We start from the raw sequence: 12,756 nt of genomic DNA on the forward strand, positions 1-12,756 counted from the left end.
TCAGTAACTGGACATTGCAAGCGAGCGCATTCGGGCGCGTGCCAGTTAGAGCGCAACAAAAGTTGTTTGTTTGGTTATTTGAAGTTTTTGCAGCAATACTCAACTTTTTGACAGTTGTTCAAAATTTGGAAATTCATTCTGGAGCTTTTTCAGAACATTTATTGGAATGCGCCACTCGATGCATGATACGAAGTCCTGTGGATCCCCACACACTCACCATTCACGGCGCTGCAAATTCCCATATTTTTGGTCACAAAATATTTTTGTACCGCTGTTTTCACATGTTCATGTCCTCATGTTTCACTGTTAATATTTTATTTTAAAAGAGCCCAACATTTTTACATTGACATTTTTACGCTTTACTGATTGCTCTTTTTTCGTCAAACGCTGAGATTTTTCACTTTGTTCGGCAGTCTTTGAACGCCCCAGAGTAGCCTTAATTCTTTCATTCCAAAACATGTGCTTTAATTAAATGTATTTTTTTCCACAGAAAGCACATCTCTTCCACCCTAAGTGGGTGATAACTTGTAAATACGTGATAACACAGGTGAAGAGTACAGCACACACGTACCACTGTGAGAAAGACCCACGATTTCTACCTTTTTACGTCTTTATGCTTCACTGATAATGTTTTCCGACAAGCAGTGAGGTTTTTCACAATGTTCGCCGGTCTTTGAACGCACCACAGTTGCATTATTTACTTATTTTTTTTGTTAAAAGTTGTTTGGGTTTGATTTCTCTCAAAAATAGTCCGTTGTTATTCCACAGACAACACATCTCATCCACCGTAAGCGGGCAATGATTTGTAATCATGTGATGACACGCGTCACATGTACAGCAGACATGTTCCAGTTTGTGTCTTCAGGCCTCACTCATAATGTGTTTCATCAAGTGTTGAGATGCCGGCAGCCCTTGAACGCGCCGTAGTTGCATTAATAATTCCTTTTTAAAAAGATGGTTTTATTTATTTATTTCCCCCCCTCCTCAAAAATAGGCCGCTTTTTCCGCAGAAAACAAGTCATTCACCCCAACTTGGTATTCTTTTCTAAATATCTGATAATCCAAGTACAATATGTCCTTATGCTTCACTGATGATGCAGTTTCATCAAGCACTGAGATTTTTCATATTGTTCGGCAGACCTTGAACACATCATAGATGCAATAATTAATTATTTAAAAAATATCCATTTTTTAATGTTTTCTTATGGGTTTTTTCTCGAAAATGGGTGTTTTTTCCTCAGAAAACACATCTCATTCACCATAAGTCTGTAATCATCTCTGGACTAAATGTACCACTCTTAAAAAAATCACACAATTTTTACATGTTTACATTTTTATGCATCGCTGATAATGTTTTTCTCATCAAGCGCTGAGATTGTTCACATTGTTCCGAATTGTGTTGTGAATGCACCACAGTTGCATCAATTTATGATATTAAAAATATATTTTTTACTTCTATTTTTTTCTGGAAAATGGGCCGTTTTGTTACGCAGAAAGCACATCTCATTCACCCTCAGTGGGCAACCTTTCATAGATACTGTAGGTGCTAATACGAAGAGAAGATGTACAGCATACATGTACCACGGTCTTCACACGTTTATGTCTTCATGCTTCACTGTTCATGTTTTTCATCCAACGTCACAACGTCGCACTTTGTTTGGCGGTCCTTCAACGCACCATAGATGTATTAATTCATTAATTAAAAATATCTTTTCATTTTTTTCCCCTGAAAATAGGCAGTCATTTACCGTAATTTCCGGTGTACAAGTCGCTACTTTTTTCTTAAACTTTGAACCCCACGACTTATACAGCGGTGCGGCTGATTTATGACCATGTTCTCATCTCGTGACCTCTCCTTTGCATCAGAACTACTACCAGTCACTGAAACACTGTGCCGCTCACGAGTCAGTGAGGAAACGGCAGCTGTTTCTTTGGCAGGAGCCAATCACGAGTTACAAGTGAACTCAGGACGAGCTTGCCGACCCATCGGAAAGTGCAGGACGTCATAACTCAATATAACGTCTGACTCACGGTGCCATAATAGAAAGAACACAAAAATCATCACACAGCAACTTAACACTCAAAAGGTAGCTAAGAAATATATAATGCAAGTACCAATACGAGTTTAGAATAAAAAAAAAACAACAACTATTTGAACGGCTTCCCAACATGCATTTTGTCCCAGGGAAGCATTTGATTGGATACGGCTGCCGGGGCGCTGCAATGATTCATTCAGCCCCCTCTGTCCACCAGAGGGAGACAAAGGAGCCCAGAACCAGAGGGAGGCTCCTCACGGACTCGTGTGCGCCACAATATGTCATTTTATGACGTGGACACGTGCGGCTTATACACCGGTGCGGCTTATATATGAACAAATTAGGATTTTCCTCAAAATTTAGCGGGTGCGGCTTTTACACCATAAATTACGCTATAGTTGTTTCTTTTTTTTAACTTAAGAAAAATCTGCAACAATTGATACCGCTGCCTTTTCTTTTATTCAATATGTACATCATTAATTAGTACATAGCCTCAGACGATGAAAAGATAGAGTTATATGATATCGTACATGTATTTAATTAGGGTGCACGCTGAGACCTGCGCCCTGGCAGGCTACTGCACTTTTTATACCAGGGACTGCAATTACATGCACAATCATAGATCGCGGGCTAGGACTTTGCATAGACGTCATTAAATCTTCTTCAGTTGGTCTCAGGAGAAGCCCGAGGTTTCACAGATGAGACAACCAGGGTCCCTCACTCCCATAGATCAGGACGCCCCGTCTCCACAGCTCCAAAATGAGGCCAATACATCAGAAAGCTATCAACTCTTACGTCAACATTGTTTTTTTTCTCCCTCCTTCGCCTTATGTCCTCTTGTTTAACACGTACGCCTCTGGAACAACGGCAGGACTCATTAGTGGCACCGTTTTTAGTTTTGGCATTATTCTGTTTCAGGAGCCGCAAACACTGTAATTCACGGGGCTCCTGTGCGATGTGCTTATGCATGAGCAACGCTGGCAGCGTCGTCACAGTGACCCTATGATGTACAGCGCGTATAGCGAGCGCAGTCACCGCGTATTAAACATCGTGTTTTATAGCTGCAGGATGAAATGAATTCATGAAACAGGTTTCTTCATTTCCCTACAAAACAGTCGTAAAAGATATGATCTGTTATCACAGTAATGACGTGAAAGGTGCACACATCGAGACGAAAGAAACAAAGCGGTGATATAGTTTGTGGTATAATACATTTCTAGCATTACAAGCAGACAATATGTATATTTGACTTTTTCTATTTGTGGGGAAAAACACAAACACACAAGAAACAACCTAATTTTATTCCTTGTCATAAAAATGCAATTTATCACGTGCCAAGAGAAGAATATTCCCACCCTAAAGGTGGTAAAGCACAACATATTGCATCTATTCATGACTTTCTGTAAAAAAAAAAAAATAAAAAAAATGCAGTTTGCTGCATTCAAATCCGCCTCTTTGTTCAGTGCCTTGACTGGAACCAAGCCGCCTCCGTTCCAATACGCCACAGCGCTCCCTAATATTATTTTAATAAGATTTGGACACAGCAATGATGACTGCAGCATCTCAGAACAAAAGAGTGGGGGCACAATACAAGGCAGCCTATAATACACTTTTCAATGATGTGGTGGGGGAGACCACACAAATGTTATCTCCGTCCCCGCTAAATCAGCACAACACCGTTATTGATCTGCAACGTTCACTTTGCCAATAGAGTTGTGCATTGGTTTGGTTTGCCGCATTGACGCCGGCTCCGGTGGTCCGAGACTGTGATGTCAGTTGTCTTTTAGTGTAAGCGGGAACCGAAATGAACTCCTAGGTCACACAACACATGAAGGTCATATGGAACACAGTCTTCAAACGATGAAACACAAGAAGTCAATGACAAAGGGCTGCAACTACCACTTATTGTCTTCGGCGATGAATCTGTCCCATACCAGGGGTGTCCAAAGAAAACAAGACAACTAATAAATATGTAAATAAATAAATACAAGCAGAAAAAATGGCAAAATCAGCGGCCATTTTACAAGAATAAAGTCAAAATATTACGAGAATACAGTTGATTTTCAATTTCACGAGGACGAACTGTCAATATTTTGAGGAAAAACAATATCATTTTAGTAGCACACACTTGAAATCTTAAAGAAAAAAGCTGTGTTATTATGAGAAACAAAGAAAACAAAATAAATTTGTCATTTTTTTTTAAATTGGGTTGGAGGAAAAAGTCCTCATATTATATTTTTATAAAATTACTAGATGAAAGCTCAAATAGTTACAAAATTAATTAGAAAAACAACAGCTGAAATGGCAAAAAAAACAAACAAACGGGAATAAAGTAAAAATTTTAAGAAAAAAAATGATATTGTAAAATGAAAAAAAAGTTGTAATTTTATGAGAATAAACTGAAAAAAATGACAAAAAAACTAAATAAAGTTATAAAAAAAATCCTATTATTACAAGAATAAAGCTGAAAAAGTTGGACAATTTAAAAAAACAACAACAGAAACAGAAAGAAGAGCTGTATTTGAGCTGTAATTTTTTAATGAGAATAAAGTCGCAAAATGTTGCATTCTAACGGGAAAGTGAGTTATAATTTTGTCCACACTGCCTTTTGCCACACACCTCAGAGAGCCACGTAATAATCTTACGCCAGAGATTTCTGGGAACACGAGCCGGTTCGTGGGTCCAAAGATGTTGAGGACCACTGTGACTGACCACCCACTAACATTCATAACAGTCTCGTCTTGTCAACAAAAGCTCACTTAGACTTAGACAGACTTTATTGATCCACAAGGGAAATTGCTTGGTAACAGTCGCTCAGTCGCAGACGAAAAAGAAAAACAGGTGAGGTATTGTAGAGCTGGGTGCCGTGTGGAATGAATCAAGCCTTGTAGCGTTTACTGTGGGCACCGAACTGGAGGAGTCTGTTGGAAAATGAGCTCCGCTCTGCTGTCCCTCTGTTGTCGGATGGAGCGGGTGGCGGTGTTGTCCATGGTGGGCAGCAGTTTGTCCAGTGTCCTCGTGTCTCTCACGGTTGCATACGCCCCCAACTGAGTGCCGTTGACTCTTTGGGCTTTCCGGATCAGTGTGTCCATCCGGCTTATGCCCTTTTTGCCGGGTCACAGTCACAGCAAAGTGCAGGGCACTGGCTACCACAAGCACGCACGACTCATCACGTTTTGGTCACGAAAAAGCCATGTTTCGCTCGCCATCGTCTCCTTTTTGTCCACAGCAGTGCAAAGTATGAATAATTTATTTTAAAAAGGTGCTTTTGCTTAATTCTGAACTCTTCCTCACAGATGCAACAATCGGACCCAGTGCATCGTGATCACGGGATCAGATGTCTTTCCTGACCCCTGCCCAGGGACCTACAAGTACCTGGAGGTCCAGTATGAGTGTGTCCCATACAGTAAGTATATAACCCCACCTCACCCCACCTCGGTCATACATTGAAAAGCTGAAAAAGTCACCCTCCTCCTGTTTCCCGCTTGGCATCACCGTCCCATTTCTTGCTCCGACCTTGTCTGGATGGTCTGCCCGGCTTTGTCTGCAACGCCTCTCAGCGCCCTTTTTCCCCTCCGTCTCCGCTTCCGTCTGTGTCACGCCATGAACTTTTCATGAAATATGACCTGCGAAACACTTTGGTTCTCCTCTGTACTTTGCTGTATTATCGATGCGCTCGTCGCGCTTTCAGCGGTCCGACGAGCCGGGTTATGAGTTAGCAGAACGGAGGGGAGGGCGGAGGAAGTCACGCTGACTCTTCGGTAATAGCGAGCGAGTGTTTCATTACTCGAGCACGGAGAAGTCTGTCAGGCAACAAAGCGCAGCTCACCTTGATGGCTTAATAGAAGTCAATACAACAGGTGTGGCGGCACGCCAACAGATGTTTCATTATGTAAGAGAACAGAACGGCTGCACTCATAAGTCAGCACCATAATCTTTCCTACGAGGCGATATTGTCAGCATTTGTTTTTTTCCTGCTCCCTCGTTGCTAAAATATTCATTGCCATTCAGCTCCCAACCAAAATTCAGATTGCCCTTTACATTAAACCCCCCCCTTGTCCTTTGAGCTGTCATGTTCATTAGCAATTTGTGAAGAATATTCCCCCAAGTAACCTTTGCAACCTGATTAACGACATAGATTTACATGAATTGCCAGACTCGCTAATCAGGTGGAGCTGAAATAATTAGAGTGGAAATGACGAGAAGATGATATTCGCTGGCTCTTTTAGATAAAAATGAATATTTTGCACACCGCCGTCATTCTGTTTTGCATCAAATAATGACGGGGCCGTATGCCGTATTTCTCTCCTGGGCTCGACAGCAGGGGTGTCCAAACTCTTTCTACTGAAAAATGAAAGGAACCAACTTTGATATTTTGTAAAGCAACGCATGTGGAAAACAAACAAACTGCACCTCGGATTTGTGGTGTAGGTGAAAAAGCCTATTCCCATTTTTACAGTACATATTGCAAATATTTCAACTTTCTTCTTAAATCATCTTCCTTTCATTTTTCTTTTCATAAAATTATGACTTTATTCACATATTTTGATTTCATTGTGATAATAGAATTTCCCCCCCACATGATTTTTGCTTGTTTTTTTTATTTCTCATATAATAATTATTATTTTTTTACATATTTATTATTTTATTAATATTTCAACTCCATGCAACTAAAATGTGATTATCTTTCCTCATATTACCTTTGTTCTCCTAAAATTGTGACTTTTTTCTTCTCTTTTTCTGTCTTTTTTCTGATTTTTCATTTTAATATTTTGACTTTATGCTCAAAAAATTCCAGCTGTTTTCCAACTATTTCTACTTTCTTCTTTAAATTTAGTTCTCGTAATTATCGCTTTATTGCCTAATGTTTTTTTTTTGCCTAATGTTTTTACTTTATTCTTGTAACTTTAGAACTTTTTATTTCATTTTATTTGAAAATATTATTACAACATAAAATATATATATATATATATATATATATATATATATTTCAACTCGATGCAGCTAAAATTAGATTATTTTCCTCATAATATTGCGAGTTGTTTCTCGTAAAATTGTGATTTTTTTCTCTCTTTTTTCTAACATTTCTTCTTAATATTTTGACTTTAGGCTTGAAAAATTCCAATAGTTTTTTTTGTAATTTTGCAACTATTTCAGCTATCTTATTGAGATTTTGTTGTCATAATTATGACTTCATTGTCATAATATTTTGACTTTATTCTTGTAATATTATAACTTTTTCCACAACCAAATTTTCCCCCAAAAATCCAACTTTATTTGGTTTTATTTGTTCATTATATTTGGACTTAAAAAAACACATTTTATTCTTTAATAATTCAACTCTATGCTACTGAAATGATAATATTACGTTATTCCTGTATGACTTTTCTTGTTAGATTACAACTTTTTTCTCCTAATATTCTGACTTTATTTGTGTAAATTTACTGTTGATTTTTACATTTTTGCTGTTTTCTTGTTAAATCCAATTTTTGAATGTGCTGCAGGCCAGTTAAAAAAAAAAAAAAAAAAAAAAAAAAAAACAGCCACGGGTCGCAAATGGGCCCCTGGGCCACCCTTTGGACACCCCTGGGTTAGCGTTATTAGTGTACCTGTCTCAGCTGACCTCATTAGTATAGATTCAGATTCCATTGGTGAATATCATTAGATGGTGAACGTCTTGACAAGTGAAAGCTCAACCTCCCCAGGGCTCGAAGGACCTGTGGTTCAAAGGAATGAGTAATAATGAGTCGTCAGTTCTTGCTCTTCAAATCAAATCCTGTAGGTTTCACCTCAAACACCCATTTGTTGCCTTTTTTTTTTTTTTTTTACCTTGCCTCATTATTAAGTATTGATCATATGTCACCTGAGGTGTTAATGCAGGGATTAGCCTGAAGAAGCACTTGCCTCCACCCACTCTTTAGACGCGGTCTTGCTCAGAGGATGCAGTCAAGACAGCTCTAATATGAGAAAACAACATCTCCTGAAGGATTCTTGCGTTTACTCTAAATCTTCAAACCTATGCATGTCTGTAGCGCCATGTTTTTGCCTCTCAAGGTCCATGCCCAACCAGAATAGGACCAAGAACACAGAATGTTTCCTATCGCAACTGTCCCGGTAAGTGTTCTCACAGTGTGACCTCCCCGCAGTCCGCACGAACCTGACTTTTCCCAAACTAGTCCGACTCCAAGTGTTTGGTGCTCTCCTTAAACCGACCCTCCGTTTCCTTTTGTCCGTATGTATCCCCCAAAAGAGTCTTACGAAGGCTGCCACCTGATCAGATAATGATCAGTCGAGGACGATTCAACTCATGAGAACCCTCTGAGGGGGGCAGTTTTGGCGTGGCCAATTGTGTCAAAAGTTTAAAAACAATAGTAGTTCCCATTCCATGTCCCAAGAACCAGATTTGGCCACCGAAGACCAGTTCGCCCAAGTGCCCGCCCTCAACCGTCACCAAAAACACATAGCACCGGAGCCACAGGCTTGCCATAAATGATGGCTGTTTTGTGGTAGACTGTGGTCTATTATTAACATATTGAAATATGAAATATGAATATATTGAAATACAAGTAACATGTAGCATTCTGGTCACTAGGCGGCAGCAATGACACAAAACACCGAGACATTAGCTTACATTTCATTAGTCAGCTATGGCATGTCCCACATGATAGAGTGAAAAAAAGTGTGGAAGTGGTACGTTTTTGGCTTCTTAAGTTGAGAGGAAATCATTTCTAGACTAACTGGTTAGCTTGCTAGCTAGCTGCCGCCTCAAGTCCCTACAGCATAAGAGTTGTAAACAATGAGTAATGGAGTGTAAAGGTGACTATAGGGGTGTTATTTCATGTCTACAAGGCTCTAATAATGTTAAAAAATGTATGTAGAAAGTCACAAACAGGTTTTTTATGCTCTATGACAATATTCCATTTATTAACATTGCGGAAATTCATTTATCACGGTGTGCTATAAACGAGGGACGACTGTACGGTCTTACGGGTGTTGGACTTTAGAGGTTCCATGATGTGTTTTTATTTTTTTTCATCCAACATCCTCTTAGTGCTCATGTCAGCAAAAAACGTTTGAAAAAAAAAATCCTCCAGTAAAACACATTCAGTCCCAAACTTCCCTTCATCTGAGGCGCAGTATCAAATCAACTATACAATACAATACAGCCATCCCTCGTTTATCGCGGTTCATTGGTTCCAGAACTGACTGTTACAAGTGTATTAGCCAAGTAGTATTCAATATTAATAAATGGAATATTTGCATAGTTAGAGCATAGGAAACCTGTGTATGAGCTTCTAAATATATATTTTTGCCATTATTAGAGCCCCCTAGACATCAAATAACACTCCATAGTCACCTTTACACTTGTATTACCCAATGTAGTAGACATAATAATAGAAAATAAGCCATCTTAGACATAAATAAGTTAAGATAGACTCACACGATGGCATTGACAGCATACTTCCTGGCTGTTGGCTCATCAATGGATAACGTTACTGACACCCAGAGACCAGTGTAGAATACCACGCTACTGCCACTGTTTATGGTTAAGTAGAGACCCGGGATGCACTTCAATCACTTTATTCACGAGCAGAGAACACATGCAGTCAGCATTGACACAGGAGCTGCTGTCGGACACTCTCTACACTGCTAATCCGCTGCTAGCACTCAGCTAACGGTCAGCTCAAGACAGCTGACGTCACACACACGTCACACCGTAGGCCCCGCTTTGTAAAAGTGCACACAAGTCACAGATACTGTATTACAATTCATATCACGTCTTTTGAATGCCTTATTTGAGTTTATGCTTGAAAATGCCAAATTTAGGCCATGAATATGTACAATTTGCTTAAATAGGGTTTGGTGTTGGGGTTATTTATTTTATTTTTATTTTTTTTAATGAATGATACACATAGTTAACCACGGAACAGCGCTGATTTATTAATTAATGTATGAATTTATTTATTAATAATTTAGTAATTAATAAAGAGCAAGGAACTCCTGTACCAAAGAATCTGACGCCTTGAATAGCGTCTTTTGGAAATGTGAACAAGTGGACATCATGTCCAAAAAATATATAACAGAAAATCAACAAAAAAATACGTGAACAATGTATTCAGTAGGTCGTTCCGGGTGGGAGGGTTCTCGAGGCAACGTCACTTCCTCCTTCTTCTCCAGTCTCCGGAAGAAGACTGGTTTTAGTGGCGAAAAGTGTAACAAAAGGGTAAATATGTCAACATCCGAGTGCACATCTAACACAGGAAATATGCCTTTCAATAAAGTAACAAGATTAGCATGTCTTTTTGGTGACATGAGCGCTTTTAAGTTAGCCAAAAGGTAGTCTCGAGCATTTACAGGTCTTGGATCCGAGAGCACCTCAGTTTGGATAGCATGAGATCTACCATCTATTACCATGCAGTTGTTTTAGCTGTTTGCAGACACGGCGGATCACGTGCCAAATATCGAGATTTGTGATTAAAACATTACAGTGGCTCAGAGGCTTAGGGTCCGCTGGATTTACTGGGATACAAGACTTGAGAAGTTGATTTACAAGACAACATATTAAATCCCTATTAAGCTGATCAACGGCGGGCAGGCCTGCAGACAGTGTCCTCATTTCGACTGTAGCAGCCACAGTCCCTCAAAAGCTTTCAGTCCGATGAAACAAATAATATGCAGAATTTAGCCGCCTGCTGAATGTGATGGACTCGGGAGTTTAAAGTTTTTGCATTAATGCTCAAGCAATTTAGGGGATTTTTTGCGTATGTGCGGGTGGCCTTGGCAGCAAGTTTCCACCATTTCATCCTTTTTGCTTCTTGTTGCCTGTCATAAAGTGCCCTCATTAGAGACATATCTTCCATGTTTCAGCCAAGAATGTACATTTTGATTTGGCTCAAATAATGGCTTGAATCGGGCAGCACGTAAGCCAAGATGTATTTTTATTCCGACTGAACTCTGCACACTATTTTCAGTTGGCAACAAAAAAAGACAAAGCTCCTCAGAGCTAATAGCATTAGGTCTTGCTCTCAGTGTTTTAATGTGACTTATTTGCCAATTGATATAAATTACATCCTTAAGTTCCCCTGAGTGCTTTTGTTACCCAATTATCCTCCTGTGTGATACTGTATTGTAGTTTGCATGAACCTACTTGGACTAGGCATAGGACAATTCAATTTGTTGTTCATAGTGTGCATTTTGAAGATGATAAATGGAGAAATAATTATGTTATTTTTTCAGTGGCTAGTGGAGCCGTTTAGAATCTTGGGGTTGGTGTTGTGGGATGGGAGTGTCTCGTGTTTCATTGTTGCTTCAGTGAAAGTAACTGACTTTCTTCCCTTCCCCTGTGCAATCCAGGAAATCTCCCCGGCTGCCTGATTGCCTCTTTTCATCCATTGATTTCTGATCATACTGATTCTTCCTCTTTATATTTCTGACTAACCTCATTAGATCTTCTGTCATGTGTGTTGTTTTCTTTCCAGACTATGCTCTCTTCATCTAATCTAACGTGATCTAGTGCGATGTGGCTGAGGAGGCTCCTTAGAACTTAACTGGTGTTATTTGGCTCGCTTCCCTCGTTGTGTCTGTTCTCTGGGTTGCAACACACCGTGTTTTCGTCAGAAGAGCGTTGTGCATTCACAGATCCTGGCTAAGCATGTAAAGAAGTAAACATGAACCAGAAAGTTGGGAAATGTGTGCCTGGCGGATTATGTCTCTGTTGTAGCAACGCTTCTTGCCTGGCTGAGGAGTGGAATGCCACCCCGCAGCCGCGTCCAAAGTATGAGCTAAAACCAAACTAAAGACAGAATTGCGGGTGTTTGGCGTGGGTAATGAAAATGTGACTGCACACACAATGCTGCGATGTGCTCTTTGTCCCACACAAGCATTTTCTTTACAAATAAACATGTTTGTGAATACAGTAAGCCCTCGTTTATCGCGGTTAATTGGTTCCAGACCCAACCACAATAAATGAATTTCTGCTATGTATGATTTTGTATTTATAAATGGCATATTTTTGTAGTTAGAACATAGAAAACCTGTTTACTTCTAAATATGTTTTTTAACATTAATAGAGCCCTCTAGACATGAAATAGCACCCATAAAGTCACCTTTACACCGTTTTACCCAATATAGCAGACATGATAACAGAAAATAAGACAGATATAAATAAAACATAACGTAGACTCACACGTCAGCATTGGCAGGGTTCCTTGTTTTTTTTCTGGATAGCGTACTTCCTACGGCGCTTTTTTGTCTCATCAGTGTAACATGATGACACCTAGTGGCCGCTGTAGAATACGACATACCACGTTTTTGAATGTGTCTTCTGAATGCCTTACATTTGTATTTTCATTCATTTAGCCACTTTTGTGCTTGAAAATGCTTAGAATATGCAAAATTTGCTTAAATGTGCATATTTTTTTAATAATCATAGGCTTTAGTCATCCACGAAACAGCGATAATTTATGAATTTATTTATTTTTAAAAACCGTGAAGCCACAAAATAAGTGGCGAGGGACGACTGTATTCTCATCCTTTCAGGTTGTTGTATTCTCATTACACTGAATGTGGCAACTGGACCGTTCAGGTTGTCTGAGAAGACGTTTCACCTCTCATCCGAGCAGGCTTCATCAGTTCATGCTCAAAGACTAGATAGGACAGCTCTAGTCCAAGGCGACACTGCAGTATTTATCTTCAAACATGGCTGGTTTCACTCTTTTGT

General features: G+C 39.5%; 1 protein-coding gene across 20 annotated transcripts in view; it reads left to right on the forward strand.

Moving 5' to 3' along the window:
* Window positions 1-12,756, forward strand: part of adgrl2a (adhesion G protein-coupled receptor L2a) — a 154,992-nt gene that overhangs the window by 74,768 nt on the left and 67,468 nt on the right. For 15 of the 20 annotated variants that reach the window (XM_054790269.1, XM_054790270.1, XM_054790276.1 and 12 more), the window contains exons 4-5: window positions 5,333-5,442; window positions 8,091-8,150. In XM_054790269.1, coding sequence (XP_054646244.1) covers window positions 5,333-5,442; window positions 8,091-8,150 — 170 coding nt within the window. The remainder of the gene's footprint in view (window positions 1-5,332; window positions 5,443-8,090; window positions 8,151-12,756) is intronic. The other 5 variants (XM_054790272.1, XM_054790287.1, XM_054790289.1 and 2 more) reach the window with 1 other exon arrangement.

Source organism: Dunckerocampus dactyliophorus, chromosome 10 (assembly GCF_027744805.1).
Source record: "Dunckerocampus dactyliophorus isolate RoL2022-P2 chromosome 10, RoL_Ddac_1.1, whole genome shotgun sequence".
NCBI classification, from domain to species: Eukaryota; Metazoa; Chordata; class Actinopteri; order Syngnathiformes; family Syngnathidae; genus Dunckerocampus; species Dunckerocampus dactyliophorus.